General features: G+C 40.4%; 1 protein-coding gene across 5 annotated transcripts in view; it reads left to right on the forward strand.

Moving 5' to 3' along the window:
* Nucleotides 1-19,229, forward strand: part of TAOK2 (TAO kinase 2) — a 43,662-nt gene that overhangs the window by 1,133 nt on the left and 23,300 nt on the right. The window contains exons 1-13 of one of the 5 annotated variants that reach the window (XM_058179612.1): nt 88-899; nt 11,995-12,167; nt 12,527-12,598; nt 12,776-12,877; nt 13,371-13,416; nt 13,510-13,606; nt 14,541-14,654; nt 15,504-15,595; nt 15,713-15,806; nt 15,900-15,981; nt 16,680-16,847; nt 17,138-17,350; nt 18,335-18,463. In XM_058179612.1, coding sequence (XP_058035595.1) covers nt 12,036-12,167; nt 12,527-12,598; nt 12,776-12,877; nt 13,371-13,416; nt 13,510-13,606; nt 14,541-14,654; nt 15,504-15,595; nt 15,713-15,806; nt 15,900-15,981; nt 16,680-16,847; nt 17,138-17,350; nt 18,335-18,463 — 1,341 coding nt within the window. In that variant the 5' untranslated portion in view covers nt 88-899; nt 11,995-12,035. Of the gene's footprint in view, nt 1-87; nt 900-11,994; nt 12,168-12,526; nt 12,599-12,775; nt 12,878-13,370; nt 13,417-13,509; nt 13,607-14,540; nt 14,655-15,503; nt 15,596-15,712; nt 15,807-15,899; nt 15,982-16,679; nt 16,848-17,137; nt 17,351-18,334; nt 18,464-19,229 lie in introns of those variants that run through there. The other 4 variants (XM_058179615.1, XM_058179613.1, XM_058179614.1 and 1 more) reach the window with 4 other exon arrangements.

Genomic DNA, 19,229 nt, shown 5'->3' on the forward strand with positions numbered 1-19,229 from the left:
CAACTGGAGTGAGTGAGAGGGAGGGAGCAGACGGAGGAATCCGAAGAGGCAAGAGAGAGGGGAGGGGGGGCCGGATAGAGTCAGGCCCCCCACCCCCACAGCACCCTCCCCTGTAGAGACTCCCTCCCTTTTCCCATTCTGCCATCCCCACCCCCCCCAATTCCCTGGATCTGAAAGGATCTCTCTGCCTTTTACAGGGACCACTCCACCCCCGCCCACCTGACCTCTCATTCCTTTTTGTTCCCCCTCCCTCGCCCCGCCGGTTTCCCTTCGAGACCTCTGTCAGTCTCCTTTTGCAGGGTCTTGCAGTTCTCCTCCTCGCCCGCTATCTGTAGGTCCCTCATCTGTAAACATCTGTAGGCAGCCGCCAACAGCTGGAAGGGACTGCCGCATCCTATGAAGCCCATGCCGCCTTTCCCTCGCAGCCCATCCCTTGGTCTCTTGCACAGCGAGCTACTGGGCTGATAGCGATTGTCTTCCTTCCCCACCCTGACCCCCCCACCCCTTCCTTCTAATTTGGGATTTTTCTCTCCCCCTGAATTACAGCCGTTGCAGAAGGGCCCCAGACTCTTGTTGCATCCTTTTACAGGGCTACCTCCATCGCCTTCCCGGTTACCCAGCCACTTGCATGTCTTCACTTCTGCAGGACAATTTTTCCTTACCCAAACAAGAGGGAGGGAAGGAGAGGCTCGGAGGGGGGCTGTTGTAGATACCCTATGCTTCCCACCTAGAGGCCTTCCTTTTCTAGGGGAACCACTGACAGTTCCCTCTAAACCCTCTTCCTTGATTGGAGGAAGTAGGGAAAGAGGGAGGTAGTTGGGGGTACTCTCCCCACCCCCATTATCTTGGAGCTGGAGCCGCAAGGGGAAGAATATCTAGGCAGCTGCGGAGACTTACAGGTGAGACCCAAGCACGCAGATAAGGGGAGAGTGGGGGAGGAGGGGGAGAAGGGTATTTTTGTGGGATGGGAAGGCCGGGCAATGGGGAGAGAAGGAAATGTTTAGAGAACAAAAGAGATTGTATTGCACCAGTTAAGGAAAACAATCTGATTTTCTTTCTGTCTGCTCTTATATTCTTTCTCCTATAATTGTCCTTTCAAATAAGTCAGAAATCGTATTGTCTCGGTTGGGAAACGTTCCGTTTCCTCTTCGTGTTTTTTTCTCCTCTTTGAAAGCTTTGCCTAGGCAAGAGACGAAGAGTTCTGTTTTCCAGTGCTTGAGGTCTGGGCCTAACATCTTCCTGCTGGGGGGGGAAAGGATCCAGTTTTTCATCCCAGATCCTCCATGTATAGTCAGCACTCCCTTAAAATTCCACTACAGTTCCTCACCCTCTCAGATTTTCTTTCCTTTGGAACCTCAGGATCAGGGAACCTAGGAAATCATCTGTGTAGTCTCTTAGACTTTTTCTTCCTTGGACTACTCAGAGGCCTTAACTCCTGTACTGGTTTTAATGTATCAGAGGTATTATATGCCCTTAGATATTCGTATAATGACAGAATTTGGGAAGTTAGCATCAGTGAGGGTATGTAAGAATGGGGTTCCTTAAACCATTAAATTTTGTTCTTTCTGAGTGATGATGGTCATATTCATACTGCTATTTAAAGAAGTTAGCTTAATTATGAAGAGAAATTGGTCTTAATTAATGTATAAATTTACCATTCCCAGTCCCAAATTATTTAGCAGATAGAAGTGTATTAATAATAGTATAATATTTATAAAAGAAAACCAGGTCCATGGCCACAGAAATCCAACTTCACATTCATTCATATACTCATTATTTAGATACTTTGCTTTCGTTGGTTTCCATTTTAATGTTTAAAAATTGTTCAACGTTTAATTCTGGCTTCCATATATGAAGCATTAGAGCAATAAAATGCTGTTTAGAGATAGTATTTGTGTGTAACAAGATATGAAAAAGCAGTTACTTTTTCCAAAATGGAAATGGATGGTCTCTTCTCCACTGTCCTAGTAAGATGAGTGCTGGTATCTTATACTAACTGAAATGGGACTTGTTCAGTTATCTAGGCTTTGTGTATATTTGTGCACATATTCTAAGATGACTAGCCACTGTTTTATCAAGAACCTTTGGTGAAAAGCATTAGGTTTTAGCATTAGAGATCTAGAGTTTTTTGCTCAAGAGAGTTGCATGGTGTTGGGACATGGTGCTCACATTAAAGATTGGAAAGAAAGCCAGTTTTGTCTCCTGAGATACACCCAGTAAAAATTCATTTTAAATGTCTTATTTTAGGGATGATTTTGTGTACCATGTTCTTGTCAAAATGAGTAACTTTTTGCAAGCTATGTAAGGCTTACATAGTGTTGCTTACATCTGTTTTAATGACAGCATTGTTTTATTGTCTAGAAACATACAAGTCTGCTGGCTGCTGGAGTCTGTTCAGGTTTCTTGTCCATTAGCCTCTACTTATGGTTAGCTATTTTGTTGTTGTTGTGAGTTTGGTTCACCTTTGAAAATAAATTCCTCAAAGTTACTGACTTACCTTTGTTTTTTAATGTAGTATTTTTTGTTTTATCAGCAGCCCACAACCCTTGTTTCCCTGGAGATATTTTTTTATTTCATATTCCCTTAGACAGAATTTTGGCATATTGGGTTCAAGTAAGCATGTTGGTACATTTATGCCCAACTGTGAATGATTAGTTCACCATGCTAATAGGAATTGCTAAATAACAGGAAATAGCCATGTTTTAATTAGTTTTTTGTTCCAATTAGAATTTCTAGATTATTAATCTCTTGACAAGCTAAAATTTTAAGTGAAGATTTATTGTTGTTTTAAGATTCTTGCTTGTTGAAAGAATTTCAAACAAGGGATTTTGGATCCAAGGAAAGAGTAGACTAAGTACTAATATGGTTTCCTGGTTTGTTTATCTCCACCTGGGTAGGTGGATCCAAACAAAGAGTTGGATCAGAATTCTAATTTATTTATTTATTTATTATTTATTAATAATTTATTAATTAACTAGCTTGTAATTCTAATTAGGGATGTGGTGGCTCAGTGGCTAAGACACTGAGCTTATCGATCGAATCCCTAGTGCTGAGTAATGGGGTGAGCTCCCGTTACCTAGCAGTTCGAAAGCAGACAAAAAATGCAAGTAGAAAAATAGGGACCACCTTTGGTGGGAAGGGAGCAGCATTTTGTGCATCTTTGGCTTTGAATCATGCCGGCCACATGACTATGGAGACGTCTTTAGACAGCACTGGTTCTTCGGCTTTGAGACAGAGATAAGCACCGCCCCTAGAGTCGGGAACGACTAGCACATATGTGCGGAGGAACCTTTATCTTTAATTCTAATTTCTCTATGAATGGCAGTGATGGGTTGCTCCCGGTTCGGTTCGGTTCTATGGCACTGGTAGTAAAACAGCGAGCGCATGAGAATAGAATAGAATAGTCGGGAACGACTAGCACATATGTGCGGAGGAACCTTTATCTTTAATTCTAATTTCTCTATGAATGGCAGTGATGGGTTGCTCCCAGTTCGGTCCGGTTCTATGGCACTGGTAGTAAAACAGCGAGCGCATGAGAATAGAATAGAATAGAATAGAATTTTATTGGCCAAGTGTGATGGGACACACAAGGAATTTGTCTTGGTGCATATGCTCTCAGTGTACATAAAAGAGAAGATGCCTTCATCAAGGTACAACACTTTCAATACTTAATGATAGTCATAGGGTACAAATTTAACACTTAATGATACAACACTTAATGAGATTCATAGGCTACAAATAAGCAATCAGGAAACAATATCAGTATAAATCGTAAGGATACGAGCAACAAAGTTACAGTCATGTGGAAGGAGATGGGGGATGGGAATGATGAGAAGATTAATGAGCATGTTCCTGCTGTGAACTGGTAGTAATGGTAAGTGGAACCCACCCCTGATGAATGGGATACTATTTCATAAAAAAATAATTTGTAAAGTCTTAATTTTTTTTTAAAGATGATATCTTGTGGCAGAGAATTTCCTCTGGATTTTCACATTATGAAAAACAAATGTAGACAGTTCTTATTTTTGAGCCAAATGATAGTCTTGTACCTGAGAAGAAAGCTTGTCTACCCTTCTGGGTAGCAGAAGTTGAAATTTCAAAGAGAAGAATTGCTTGGTGTGTTGTGATTGGGTTCACCTTAGTTTTGCACAGCTTCCATGGTGTGCTGTAAGCTGACAAATACGAAACATTTTTAAAAAGCTGGATTTGTTTATTTAGATATTGCAAATTTTAGAATCATATTTAACACCAGGATAAATAAATTACCTGCTTTGTAATGTCTGAAAAAATAGCTATGGAAACTTCACCCATTGACAGAACTTTTAGATCTTTCCTCCTTTATTATAAGTTCCTTTTCAGATGTAAGTGAAAAGTGGAAGTGCTTTCCAGAATATCCAACGCTTCTCTTTATTTTTTACACTTTAATTCCTGTTTTGGTGAGGTTCTATATTTTATCCGTCTCATGACTGCAGCGCATTTTCCCTTTCCAGTTTCTCACAGTGCTACATTTAAGTAATGGAGCAGTTTATGCAAAAAGCTAGTTTCCTTGCTAATGAAATAAAACAGTAGTTTGGGCATTTATTAGAATTGGAAGGATCTCACCTATCCTTTCTTAATATAGTTTTCTTATGGCTGCAGCAAAATCTCTGAAAATGACTGCAGTGTGTTCCCAAAGCATTATTTTTATCACATGCTGTTGTAGTAGAATACAACCCCTAGGGGTTGCTCCTGAGTTACCCACAGGTGCCTCAGTAAGCACTTTCTTCTTCCAATTCAGAAAGTCTTAATAATATACTGTAAGTGAAAGTGGGGGGGGAGACATCTTTGGCATAAAAGTTCTTTGAAACCCAGTGCAGGGTAATTGGGAAGGGGACATCTAGGGTACAATCTTGTGTCTGCTATTGAACCTCTTGGGAATCACATTTGAATAATTATGTAGAGAATAATGTTGTAGGGGGAACAGAAGACAGAAACAGTAGTGACCTCTAACACATGCCTCATTGGATTTTCCTGTCCCAAGGCACAATCTCAAGCAGCCCCTGGTAGCCCATTGCCTAAGAATGCTAGATCTACTATCTTTAGTTCCCTGATAGCAGAAAGATAGAGTTTTTATATCTGAAAGCTATAAATAAAAGCGCTTTTTTAAAAATGAGTTTGAAAGCAAGATCTTTTTAACTTTTGTAGTTCCAGTGGCAAGCTTGCAAGAAAGCACCAAAATAGGCAGGGTACCAAAACATGAAAGCAATGAATGGGCAGCCCTATTGAAGTTCAACTGCTATTCTGCATTATCAAGAGTGTTTAGAAATCACACACAATGAATATTTAAATATTTAAATTTTATTTAAATTTGAAAGGGTATTAATGGGTCTGTGTAAATTGGCCAGCATTTCTCTTAATTGATTCAACGGCTTAAGCCAGGGTGTCACATTATAATCTAAGGATAGGTGACATCTATTATAAGAAAGATCTGTAAAGTACCATTACATTGGATCAGTCTAAGATCATTACAACCCAGTTTTTTAATTGGCTTTTTAAAACAATCATCATATTAGTGGCCAATATACAAAGAACAATATAGGTGGTCCTCGACTTGTGACCATTTGCTTAGCAGCTATTTGAAGTTTCTGCTGGCACTGAAAAAAAGTGTCCTCACACTTACGACCATTGCAATGTCCTTGCAGTCATGTAACTGCAATCTGGGCACCTGGCAGCCAGCTCACATTTACATCCATTGCAGCGTCCTGCAGTCACTGGATCACCATTTGCCACCTTACCAGCTGGTTTCTGACAAAGTCAATGGGAGAAGGCAGATTTGCAGCAAAAAATATCATAAAATCAGGTGTGATAGCACACTGCTTAGCGGCAGAAGTTCCAGTCCCAATTGTCATTAATTGAGGACTGCTTGTAGATAATTTTTGAAGACAGCAAGCAAAAATAACTGTTGATGTTTTTAGAACTCTTATTAGTTTTCTTGATTTTGTCTTTAAAGAATACAAATGTACTGCTGCTATAGTGTAGTTCTGTTTCAGAAACCAGCGTCAAGCAATAGATGTTTGTGAGTCTGCTTCCTTCTTTGTTTCAGGTGGTTCTTCTTTCATTTCTCCATCTCTTACATGGTCAGCTCTAGCTTTTGCACAACAGAACATTGTTGCTTATTTTCCCCTCAATTTCTCCTAGGATTTCCATCAATTCTTCCATTTTATCCTGCTTTAGTGGCCAAAGATTAACATTTTCAAAGGGAGCAGAATAAACCTAGAAAAATTAAGAGGTCTTTATGCATATTATAGATCAATGATAGATGACGGGTATTTCCCATCTTTCACAAATTATATTACCTAGAAACAAAGAAACTCTTCTTGTGGAGTGGGGAAAGATATGGAGCCATTACAAATCTAGATTTGTGAACAGTACACTTTTGTTTCTTTGTCTTGCACAAATGGATTTCTTTTACTCATCATGTATGACACAATTTCCAGCCACAAATGTTGAGATCCTCTTTACCAGTGTGTCTCAACCTTACAATATATGTCTATGGAGATTCTCAATCATCCAGGTCATGATTGTCTCAAAAGTGCTTTTTCAAGAAAAAGCTTCTTGGATGAGAAGTAAAACATCTTCAAAGAAAAACCAGAAAGTCCAGTTGCCTCTTGAAAAAGCACTTTGGGGATGACTTACAATATGTGGACTTCAGATCCCAGAATTCTCTAGGCAGATTGAGAAACACTGCTCTTTATTACCCAGATACTTAAAAGAGTTTCAGTTCCTACAGTCTGCCATTCTTTAAATTTCTGATGTTGGAAAGTTTGAGGGTCCATTTCCTTGCCTAAAAACTAATTCCTTATAGTCCATCTACTCTGTGAGAATCTTACCCAACCATTTATTTATTCATCAGATTTCTATTGTGCTGCAATCCTAAAAAGACTTTATCAGTGACTTACAATAACAAACACGATAATCTAAATAAAACTCTGTAAATCTTCAAACAATACAATATCGGGCCTCAAAAGCCCTCCAGAAAAGCTCTGTTTTCAACTTTTTCCTCCAAATAATGTTGGAGATAAATACATCTTCAACCAAATGCTATTCCAGAAGACCAGCCTTTTCATAGAAAAATTGTGTTTGGGGATTTTTTTCTTTAAAAGGGAGGGGACAACCAAATGCATCTGGCACAACGTGACCTGGTGGGGAGAGGTGGTCCTGTAGGTAACCTGGCAGAAAGCCATGGAGGGATTTATAGATTAGAACAAACACTTTAAATTGTACCTGGAATGTGGCCATATCTTGCAGTAATCTAACCAGAAGATGATTAGTATGACAGTATGAGACACCCTAGTCAGGTCCTCTTGTCCAGGAGCAGGTTTCAAAATCCGTCGCTACCGGTTCGCTTGTGGGCGTGTGCACATGTGCAACGCTTCTGTGCATGCACAGAAGCTTCTGTGCGGGTGGGTGGAGCCTGCCGCCACTATCAGTTCGCCCGATCCGGGGCAAACCGCGGTAGCAACCCACCACTGCTCCCGTCCCAAGTAAGGTTGCAATTGGCATGAAAGCCAAAGCTGGGAAAAGGACACCCTCAGCACAACGTCTGATTGCTGATCCAGCAGGAGTCACAAGTCCAGGAGGGCCTCCAAGTCACAGACCCATCCAGAGACAAAACAAGGGGCATAGAGGGATGCGGATAGTGAGGTGGGCAGCATATAAATTTAATAAATAAAAATAAATTAATCCCAATGTACAAACAGTAGCTCTGTATTGCTAGAGTTCAATTTAAGCCTATTCTATCCCATCTTGAAGGGACACGGTGGCTCAGTGGCTAAGACACTGAGCTTGTCGATTGAAAGGTTGGCAGTTCAGTGGTTCTAATCCCTAGTAATGCATAACAGGGTGAGCTCCCATTATTTGTCCCAGCTTCTGCCAACCAAGCAGTTAAAATGCAAGTAGAAAAATAGGGACCACCTTTTGTGGGAAGGTAAGAGCATTCCATACATCTTTGATGTTTAGTCATGCCAGCCACATGACCAAGGAGACGTCTTCGGACAGCGCTGGCTCTTCAGCTTTGAAACGGAGATGAGCACTGCCCCCTAGAGTTGGGACTACTAGCATATATGTGCAAGGGGAACCTTTATCTTTACCTTATCCCATATAGAGCATCAAAACCTCCCAAGACATTGGGACAAGACTGCCCGGGGTCACAATGTATAGTTGGGTATCATCAAAATATTGTTGATATCAGATCCTGAATCATCAGATGAGTTCTTGTAGCAGCTTCATGCAGATGTGGAAGAACCCATATCTTTCTGATTATGGGTGCCTAGTTCACCGAAAGCTTTGCTTTTACTGCTACACTATATAAATAGATGAGCCAAAATAATATGCTTTAAAAACAGCGTGTGTGGCTTTGTCAATAATTTTGTCTAAAGAAGGTTCTTCCTCTTGTCCATGTGGCTTTTAGTTCCACTCTGCAGTATATGTGAAATAAAAATAAATTAGATTCTCCTGAGGGAGGAGGAGTTTTTTCCATTCAGAAGTTTTTTTTTTAGTTTAGTTCCAGTGTGTATTATGCTTTTAAATGTTGTAAATTGTTTTCAAGTTAAGTATACTCAATTGTTCTGTCATTGTGAATTCTTGGAAATGTAGTATTTCAATACAGCTGATAAAATCATTCAATTCAGTTCAAAGTGGTCTGTGTTTTTTTATAAGAAACAACAATAATTTTTTAGGATTCATGGCTTACTTACAAACTATCTTATGAGTCTCCATTTAAATGAATGGGTGAAATGTTCTCTGCTTTTGATGCCTGCCAAAATGCAGTTCATGTTTAAGAGATTAATCACTTCATGAGCTCCTTTGGTTAGGACACGTACTGCTTGTGAAATTGCTGTTCTAAAGGTGAATTCCGGATGATTCCCTTTTACAGGCCTCCCTACCCTTGTATCCTTAATTTGAAACTTAAACCCCAGGGCCTGCCTTAAATTTCGGTCACTTTGGTGCAGCCAGGCAGCAAACCACCACAACAGGAATCCTTCCAGATGCTTTCTTGCCGGTAGTATCACTGCTAAGGCAAGCCTTACGCTTTGCCTTTTTTTCTTTAGATTGTTCCCAGGAAAGCAACTGAACAATGCAAGGATTTCCTCTAACAGGCATAACCCGCCTGCAAACTGTTGATTTCCTTATTTTTCATTTCAGCCCTCTGGAGTCAGTCCAGCAACCACTGCCCATCCCAGAGAGTGAACCGGAGGGATCCTGTGTAATTGTTTCAAAATTTAAAGTTGCATCAAGGCTGTGGGTCTTATTTTTCAGCTCACCTCAGTTGCAACTCAGTCAAGGGGAAGGCTTGGTGTGAGAAACCTCCTATCTAAGCAGCTGTGCTTTCCAGCACAGTAAATCTATTTCCACAGGCCAGAACTGTCGAGCATTTTATCTGTCTTGAAACCCTGGTGCTTCATGCATTTGACAGTTATAGCAGCAGTGTGGGGACAGGCAGCCTGTAGACAGTTTATTCTGGTAATGAAAAGAGACCTTTTGTTACCTGTAAAGTCTATTGGGTATTCCTGTTCTGATGCTGCACTGTAGGGTGAAGGGTGCAACAAGCTGGTTTCTGGGAAACTTTGGATCTTGATAATTTGTGCTGCAGATTAACTTCTATGGATTCTTCTGAGGAGCAAATAAGGAACATGCTGGATTTCTGAAGTGTAATTAACTAGAGAGGAGCTGATATTTTCCAGAATTTATTTGTGGGTTAAGATTAATATATTGGATTCTGAGTTGTGATTGGGCCGTCCTTATTGGAAGGGGAAATGCAGTCAAAGATACTCATGAAGATATTTTGAATGAACCAGACATGAGAGATACCGATTCTGTGACATTAAAAGGCTGCAACTGCAATCCTTGTTATTAATGTCAGCTGCTGGCAAGCAAGTTTCCTTGCTCATGAATCTCTGCCAGGCTTCTTCTGTTGGACATTTTGGGAATCTTAAGTTCTTCACCATTGGACTGAGAACAAAGGAATAGTCTGCTTGGTAGGACACACATTTTCCTCTCGATTTTTGAAGTGAGGCTCATTTTCTTCCCACATGGTTACTTTGTGATTAGACTAAATATTCTTGTATACTTAACATTTATTCCATCTTGTTTCTGAGGCTCAAAGTATCAGTTCTTAAATGTGTATCTTTAATATTTAAAGGGCTCTCTTTAGAAATGTTGTGTAAATAGCTTTTAGTCAGAATGTGCCTACCAAAGGGATTAATCTATAAATTTCTAGATTTCCCAACAAGTTATTGGCAATGTTGGATGGAAATTGTAGTGCAGTATACCTGGAGGGAACCAGGTTGGAGAAATTTGTTATAGACTGGAAGATGGGGAAAGAGTACAGAAAAATTGCCCTTTTCAAACGAATGTTTACAGACAATGAGCAAATTTTTCATATGGGGGATGTCATCTCTGTTCCCACATGTTCCAGAACATTACACACTTGCAGGATCCAATCTGGGTCAGTCACTGGGACCAGAGGTTTGGTCTTCTGAGGTTTCGGACTCGTGCTGGAGTCCATCCTCAGGGAACTTCTAATGGAATGTTAGAATGTTAGACATTCCATTAGAGAGAAGTTCCCTGTGGATTGTCTCCAACACGAGTCCGAAAGCTCAGAAGACTAAACCTCTGGTCCCAGTAACCGACCCAGATTGGATCCTGGGACATGTATATTTGCCTTCATTCGTGAGTTACACATTTTTTTCTCTGACTCATTACATTCTTGGATCTGCTTAATAGTATGTAATATTTCATGTACATGCATGTGATGTTCATAAAAGTTAAGACCTGGGTAACATTGTGCAATAATGAAGAGATTGATGTACCTGTATGAGGGTTATACATAAATAACCAATTTCCATACTCACTGCATTCTCTGTAAAGGATTAAATTGTCTGCTTCCCAGCTAACAAATACCAAAACCCAGTAAAATTTTATTCAGGGATCTAGAAATCCCTTGATCTATGTTCCTCTAATTCCTTTTAATCCCTTATAGCCAGCTTCTTCATTTTACACAAGGAGGAGTTGCTTAAGAGCAGCAGAGTAGTTATAGTGGACAAAAAGACATGGTAATATTGAACTGGACTCAGTTAACTAACATAACATTCAGTTAAAAATAAAATTGAAAATATTTAGCAAGCCCTCCAAAGGCTTGTACATTTTTAAAAATAGAGAACCATATCATTTTCTTCATCTCTCCTTTCAATAAAGATAGCACATACATTAATGCAAATAACAAATCTGGTAAACTGAGTAGGTGAGAATATTGTTACTTAAATGGAAATCTGTGCCCATTGCAATATGAAGTCGGGACATACAAGACTGAAACATGAGAAGCTTTATGAGAGAGAGAAAATGTACTCCTGTGATTAAAGTAACAATGGAGATTATTTTAGTGGCCAAAAATTAGGGGCAAATCTGATTTTTGCGTCTATGGAAAGTAGATACAGCTTTACCAAAAAAATCCTGGATTTTCATAGAAAGAATAAAGCATAAACATTTTGAGCTAGAGCTAGATAAGTAAAGGTGATATTGGTACTTCAGTATCTTAACAATTACTGGTTGAATGCTGTCACATAAATAGCAGAAGCCCAATTTGAACGGGTGAAGTCTATTCTACCTCCTGTATCATGGCAAGATCTGTCTCCATTTGGTATTGATGGGCTTCCCGCTATAAACATCTCTTATTGATTATCTTGTTTCTGTGAATAGGAATAGGTGCTTAGAGATTCCTTTTGAAAAGGCTTTCTGAGCTTTTGTCAGGATTGCATGCGGCCTTGAAACCACTTCAAATGGGAGTATAATTTTTGTATATTTATACCCTCTCTTCTAGCAAGGATCTCAGGATTTGCTTTGCTTCAACAAGATAGCAGCATCAGATATCATTGAATTACATTCTTATAAATAAGAATACATTACCTTATTGATACCCAGGTGGTCCAATTTGCTAATATTTGTTTCCCACTTTAGGAGAACAGCAACAGTGAAGCCCAGCCTCATCCACGGCCGCCATGCCGTCTAATGCCCGGGCTGGCAGTTTGAAGGACCCTGAAGTGGCTGAGCTGTTCTTCAAGGATGACCCTGAGAAGCTCTTTGTTGACCTGCGGGAGATTGGTCATGGCAGTTTTGGAGCTGTCTATTTTGTGAGTGCCAAAGGAGTGTTAATGCTCATGCTCAAGCCTTGTCAAGATCATTTAACACAACTCTTTCCCATCGGCCTTGCTTGTAGTAGAACCAGTTTTGCTTCTAGGTCCCATCCCATCAGGAGTCCCCCGCCGCTGAATAGTAGATGTTGAAGAGCAATAGTAGGAGAGATTTTCTCCACATCTTGCTGATAACTTTTTCAGGTTGAATCTGATTGGCCATGATGTGAAATTTACTCCTTTTGAACAGTATTTTTTCCAGGCATAGGAGCTAAGTTCTTCTCTGAAGTTGACTATTTGTGGATGCTGATAGTTATTTTCATCATCCTTCTTTGGTTTACTCTTGTTATCTTCCCCAGGCTCGAGACATACGCAACAATGAAGTGGTGGCTATTAAGAAGATGTCCTACAGTGGGAAGCAGTCTAATGAGGTTGGTCCTCTTTAAATTATTAACACAGTTGTGTTAACCATTAACTTCTGGCCACTCCCTGGCCTAGGTAATCCAGTTCTCCTGCTTTTCAAGTTTTCTAGGCTTCTTGTAATATTCTCTCCTTTGCTCGAAATGTAGAAGTATATTGGAGCTCAGGCTCTCCTTTGTATTTTCCAGAAATGGCAGGACATTATCAAGGAGGTGAAATTTTTGCAAAAGCTACGACACCCAAACACAATTGAATACAAGGGCTGCTACTTACGGGAACATACAGCATGGGTAAGATGAGAGTGAAACAAATCATTCTTAAGCCATTGGGGTGATATATTACAGAAAGCCTTTTAAAGAATTTAAGATATGCAGTGAAAATACAGATGAGCTGGGCTTTGGATGGGGGAAAGCCTTGAAAAGGGCCTGAATGATGACTGGGTTTCTTGCTTCTCTGCCTGAAACTTTAGTGCAATTTAAGGGATGGAATTACAATGCAATAAAGTGGTGGCTCCTTTCTTGAAAATCTGGAGAAAATTGTTTTTAGTGGTATCCTATTTATATTCATGGAGTTTCTGGAGGTGTTCTGGATGGCATTGCTGCAAGAATGGTGGGCTTTTGGTCTGATTTAGTGAGGGTTGTTCTTATATTCTTAAGTGAATTGGAAATGCCAGGTACAAAATGGAATTGGCATATTGGGCTCCCAGAGCCCTGATTGGGACAAGATGTTTGAGATTGAAAGGATTTATTTGCCCTACACTAACATTTTCTCTTAATTCACTAGCTGGTGATGGAATACTGCCTAGGCTCAGCATCAGATTTGCTGGAAGGTGAGTCCAAGACCAATCGAAGAGGCCAGTCTTCCCACAGACCTTTTCTGAGACCTTTAAATAATGTTCTTTCCTCCATCCCTTCTTTCCTAGTGCACAAGAAACCACTGCAGGAAGTAGAGATTGCAGCCATAACGCATGGTGCTCTGCAGGGACTTGCCTACCTGCATTCACACAATATGATCCACAGGTGAGCTCGATATTGTGTTACTGCACTCTCTTAGAGATGTTTCTGCTTATAACACCCATTTAGTGTAGGACAGTATGATCTAGTTGTTGCTGCATTGTGAAATCTGTACCAGGATCTGTTTTTCAATCAGCTTCATGCATCTCTGACACAACCCTGTTTCTTGCTACATTTTACTGTTTATTCTCTTTGTATAATTTGCAGGTAGAATGGCAAAATTACTTCTTAAATTTGTGCTTCAGTCAAATGTTGCACTTTATGCAGTCTAGCTCAATTATCAGAACTGGACAGTCTTCAATTTTTTTAAATCTGCTTTGTATATAATAAACCCTTGATATTCCAAACAATTTAAGGAAAAGACATATAGTTAAAAGCATGTTCCTTTTTTCAGATTTTGCTGTTAATACAGGTAGTCCATGTTTAGTGACTGCCTGTTTTAGCAACTATTTGAAGTTACCACATTGATGAAAAAAGAATTTTACTACCAATCCTCACATTTACAATTTTCATAAGTCGGTAAAACGAACAAAAGCTGAAGTCTGATATTAAATGCAGTCACAGTTTCACTTAGTAGCCACTTTGCTTAATAACTGCTAAAAAAGGACTAGCTATACATTTTCAACTAAAGAACTATGCTAGACACACTTTTCTTCTTCTAAAAAAAAATCCTCATTTCAGCAGCCTATTTGAAGTAGAGTAGAAATCTTTCACTTGTTGCTATCGAAGTATTGAGAGTCAGAGGCCATTACCAATATAGAAGTTTGTTAATGCAGCTCTCTCTCTCCTGGTCATCCTGGTCCATATAAATGTTGTTCTAATCTTTGTCCTCCTGTTTTCTTCTGCCACTCATACTCCTTTTCATCTTGGCTGCCCTTATTCGTCCACCGTGTTCTCCGTTTCTCTGTTCAGTTTTTAATTATTGTGCCTGTCCTTTCAGGGATGTGAAAGCTGGGAATATCCTGCTGACTGAACCAGGACAAGTGAAGCTGGGGGACTTTGGCTCAGCTTCTATCATTGCTCCTGCTAACTCCTTTGTTGGCACCCCATACTGGTAAGCTGGCAGAATGAGATTTTATGTAATTAGGAGGAGTGAAGGTGTGACTGGAGAGATGGTAAGGGAGTAAGTATGCATTTGAGAAACCCTGGTTCTTTGAACAAGAAGAAATTTGATAATTAGAAATGTGGGTTCCCTGGGTTTTGCAAAGAGTCCCTGTGTAGTTTGAACAGTTGATTCTAAAAAAAATTACAAAGTCTTCTCCTTTTATAGGTCAAAGACTGGAGGGTGTAATTCAGGAGTGTTCCAGTTTGGGGGGGCACGAGATGTGAACTTTAAGGGCATGCTTTGAAGCCTCATTTCAAGAAGTAATAGGTCTAAGAAAATGAAATACCGTATTTTTCGGACTATAAGACTCTCCAGACTATAAGACACACCTAGCTTTTGGGGAGGAAAACAAGAAAAAAAAATCTGCCTCTGCCTCCTTGCAGCAAACAGCCAACAGCCTGGTCAGCTTCAGCACAGCCTGATTTAGCCCAAGCAGCTGATTGGCAGTTTGATCTGCCTCCCGGAATACCACCTATCAGCTGTTCCAGACTGGGGATCGCCTTCCATCACCACTGCCACTTATTACCACCTCCGCGCATCCCATTTTTGGCCTGTTCCAGGCGGCAGAGATAGGCAGCATATTTAATATATGTATATTAAATACATAAATAATACATATTCGTGTGTTTAATAATTTCCCCCTTTGATTAATAGCAACATTGACAGTTTGGCAGTGTTTTGTAGTCTATGTCCAGGGTCAGGCATCTTCGATGCAACAATCTTCCAGTCTCTATGTAACAATGTGAGCTATTGCTAAATTACAATGTATAATTGCTTTATTTTTCGCTCTCTTTCTAGGATGGCTCCCGAGGTGATTCTAGCCATGGATGAGGGGCAGTATGATGGCAAGGTGGATGTCTGGTCACTTGGCATCACTTGCATTGAACTTGGTATGGAATGAGCAACTTGCCTTATAAGGTTGAAGTTAATTGGGGGAATGATGTGGAAGAGGGCTTTCTGCAAAACCACAAATACCACTGCTAACATTACTGTCCTTGTATCTTTAGCGGAGCGCAAACCACCCCTCTTTAACATGAATGCTATGAGTGCCTTATACCACATCGCCCAGAATGATTCACCACTGTTGCAATCTAGTCACTGGTAAGGAAAACTCCAGAAACAGCTTTAAGCTTGCAAAAAAGAGAGTTTTATAGATTCAGATGAATCCCTGACTTTCTTCCCTGTTTTCTTCAGGTCTGAATATTTCCGAAATTTTGTGGATTCATGCTTGCAGAAGATCCCCCAGGACCGTCCAACATCTGATGTGCTGCTTAAGGTATCACCCACCCATTGTCATTCCTGAAAGATTCCTTCCCCCTCCTCTCCCCCACGCACTATGCCTGTAGCTGTGGAAGTTGTATTCATTTTATCCCATCTGGGACAAAAAGAAGAAGTTAAAGTAAAGATAAGAACAGTAGATATTTAAATTAGAAGAATGTGTTAAGGAAATAGCTAGCATCAGGAACTGGTAAATACATGAAAAATGTTGGTACAGATGTTTCTAGTGAAACACCCTAATAAATAACTCTCCATCATTTATTCCCCACAGACCCATGATAAATACTGAATCTTCACACTGGATTCATAGAATTGTAGAATTCTGTGTTGAAAGTGTACACCTAGCATTGATTGTGGTTGGTTTTTTTTCCTTATTAAGTTGTTGATAAGGATAATGAGTTATTCTGTCTTCCAAAGTATTTGAGCTTCTCTCACTTTAAGTGGACTTGAGTAACCATTACATGTTAAATCTAGGTTTACTCAAGTTAAGTTGAGAATGATTATGCATCGTTGTTAAAAGAATATAGTTATTAGGTCCTAAGAAATCCCAGTGGTTGTTATCCAACTCTGTGAGTGTACTTGATGGTGGGAAAGGATTGCTCAGATCACAGATCCTAAGAGACAGGAGATAACTTTGGAGACCTTTTGCAGACCTACTTCCTTGGTTTCATGCTAGCTCTTCCTCTGGCTCCACAGCATCGCTTTCTCTTGAGGGAGCGGCCCCAGACGGTTATCATGGACCTGATTCAGAGGACCAAGGATGCGGTGAGGGAGCTTGACAATCTGCAGTACCGGAAGATGAAGAAAATCCTCTTCCAGGAGGCTCAGAATGGTCCAAATGCAGAGGCACCCGAAGAGGAAGAGGTTTGTTGCTGTTTTCCCACTTTCTCTGATGCAGTTCTCCCTGGCTTTCTTGGACTTCAGCTCACATAATTCTCTCACCATCATGAGAGTAACAGTGCCAGGAAGCTTCCTTAGTCCAAGATCATTTTCTACACACACACACACACACACACACACACACACACACAAACAAACAAACACACACACACTTTGTCTCTCCCACCCTCTCTTTCCCACCCTCCCCCTCCCCTCCTTTCTGGCAGTTGTTTGCAGTATCACTTTTCTCATTTAATCCTTCTTTGCTGTTTCAGGAAGTAGAGCAGTTTCTTCACCGGACAGGAACTATCAATAGCATGGAGAGCAGCCACTCAGTACCCAGTATGTCTATTAGTGCCAGCAGTCAGAGCAGCAGCGTGAATAGCCTGGCCGATGCCTCAGATGATGATGACGGGGCTGAGATTGCCATGATGCAGGAAGGCGAGCACACCGTCACCTCCAATAGCTCCGTCATCCACCGTCTGCCGGTATAGAACTCAGTGTGCTTCTGCAAGAGCAGTCATATGTCAATTTCAGAATAAAGCAAAGGTTGGGAAACATTGTGGAATATTTTCTAGCGTGTGATAGAAAATGTAAGTGGTAGAAAATGTAAGCCTTCCTGCAAATCGGCCATAAGGATATGGGAATCCTGAGAAAATAAAGGGAGAAGCTCAGTTTTGAATCAGGAGTATCCTTTACCTCTTTATAATGAAACAAAAAACAACAATAACAGAGTTGATAGAGAAGTCCGGGGGGCGGGGGGGGGGAGGGATGAGAGAGAGAAGCATGTTAATGACCATGGAATTGGATTCTAGTGGATCATTACATCCTACTTGCTTCTTTATGTTGAGTAACTTAGACATACGTGGGTGGGTACACTTTCCCATCCCCCCTTGCTTTTGTGGAAAAAAATCAGTTCTTTTCTAGACTGGTCTTCTCTAGCTTTCTACATTTCTTGGGATTGCAGCTAAGTTCCTACATACTTTGGAAACAGCAGTTGAAGGAAAACTCAGCTAGATTACAAATGCCTAGTCTGTTCATGTTTAATCTGGTCTATCCATGTGATCTTGCTTTGTGCTAAAGACTGGAAACATGACTGAAGTTGAAGCCTCAACCCAGGTTTCCTCAACATGCCACAGATGTTCATCTGATACACCTCCAGTTGCTTAGAATTCTAGGAACTACTGCCATAACACATCTGGATGGTGTCAAGCTTGGAAGATTGCCTTAGGGACTATTTTACTATAAGCTTCCAAAATCTTGGAATTCCTTCTATAGTACTTTCTACAACAGCTTACTCCACTATATCTTCACACTTTCACTTCCTAAAACTGGCTAATCCTAAATTACTCATAGAAGTGCTGTTTGATCTGCCGACTCTACGTCCTGTTTGTGCCTTTTAAAGGAAAACTTGCAAAGGCAATGTTAGAAGCTAAGGCATAGCTTCTTATGTGCATTTTAATGCTTTTCAGGGCCATGACAATCTGTATGATGATCCCTACCAGCCAGAAATGGAGCCCCAGAGCTCATCGTCAGCCGCCCGACGTCGTGCCTACTGCCGTAACCGAGATCACTTTGCCACCATTCGTACGGCTTCCCTGGTGAGAGGAGAAACTTGCTTATATTTTATTGCATTATTAGATTGATAATCCTGCCTTCATATTTTGTACAACTCAAAGCAGTGTGTAGAAAGGTCTCGCCTTCTGTTTTTCCCTCAACAACCACCCTGTGAGATGGATTGACTGATTAAGAACACGGCCAATGTCGCTAGCTGCTTTTCTTGCCTAAAGGAGGACTAGAACTCACAGTTTCCTGATTTCTGGTCCAGCACCTTCATTACTACGCCAAACTTGATCTCAGTTGGATGCAGTCCTTTCATTTTTGTTTTGCCAGCTTCCTTCCTTTGCTGGTGGCTTCATAAGTTGCTGGTGGTGCTGCCTACTAAAGCTGCTTCTTACTTTCTCTTAATGTATCAGCCAGTGAAGTTTCAATATTTGTAGCATCTGGAGCCCTCTGTAGGAATTTGCTGCAGTGCAGTTGTTGAGCAAGAAGCAGAGAAAATTAGGACAGAAAGAAATCTGAACTACCTGAAAAGCAGTTGGTTCTGCCTGTTTAAAAAAAGAAGTATATTCATGGTGAACAAGATGGCTTTGGAAAGTGTTATTATTTTTAACATTATTTAGGAGCTGATCAAGCAAAATAGTTTAAAGTTTCTTTTGGTAAGTCCAGAACTGTGGATAAGTGCCAGAAATCTGCACCTTTTGTATTGCGAACATTTTTTTCAACTGTTTTCTAAGAGATGAGCAATATTTATTTAAAATGTGAATGCTTCTGTTTCTTAAAGACAGCTGCTTCATTAAATCCCAT

Source organism: Ahaetulla prasina, chromosome 4 (genome assembly GCF_028640845.1).
Source record: "Ahaetulla prasina isolate Xishuangbanna chromosome 4, ASM2864084v1, whole genome shotgun sequence".
NCBI classification, from domain to species: domain Eukaryota; kingdom Metazoa; phylum Chordata; class Lepidosauria; order Squamata; family Colubridae; genus Ahaetulla; species Ahaetulla prasina.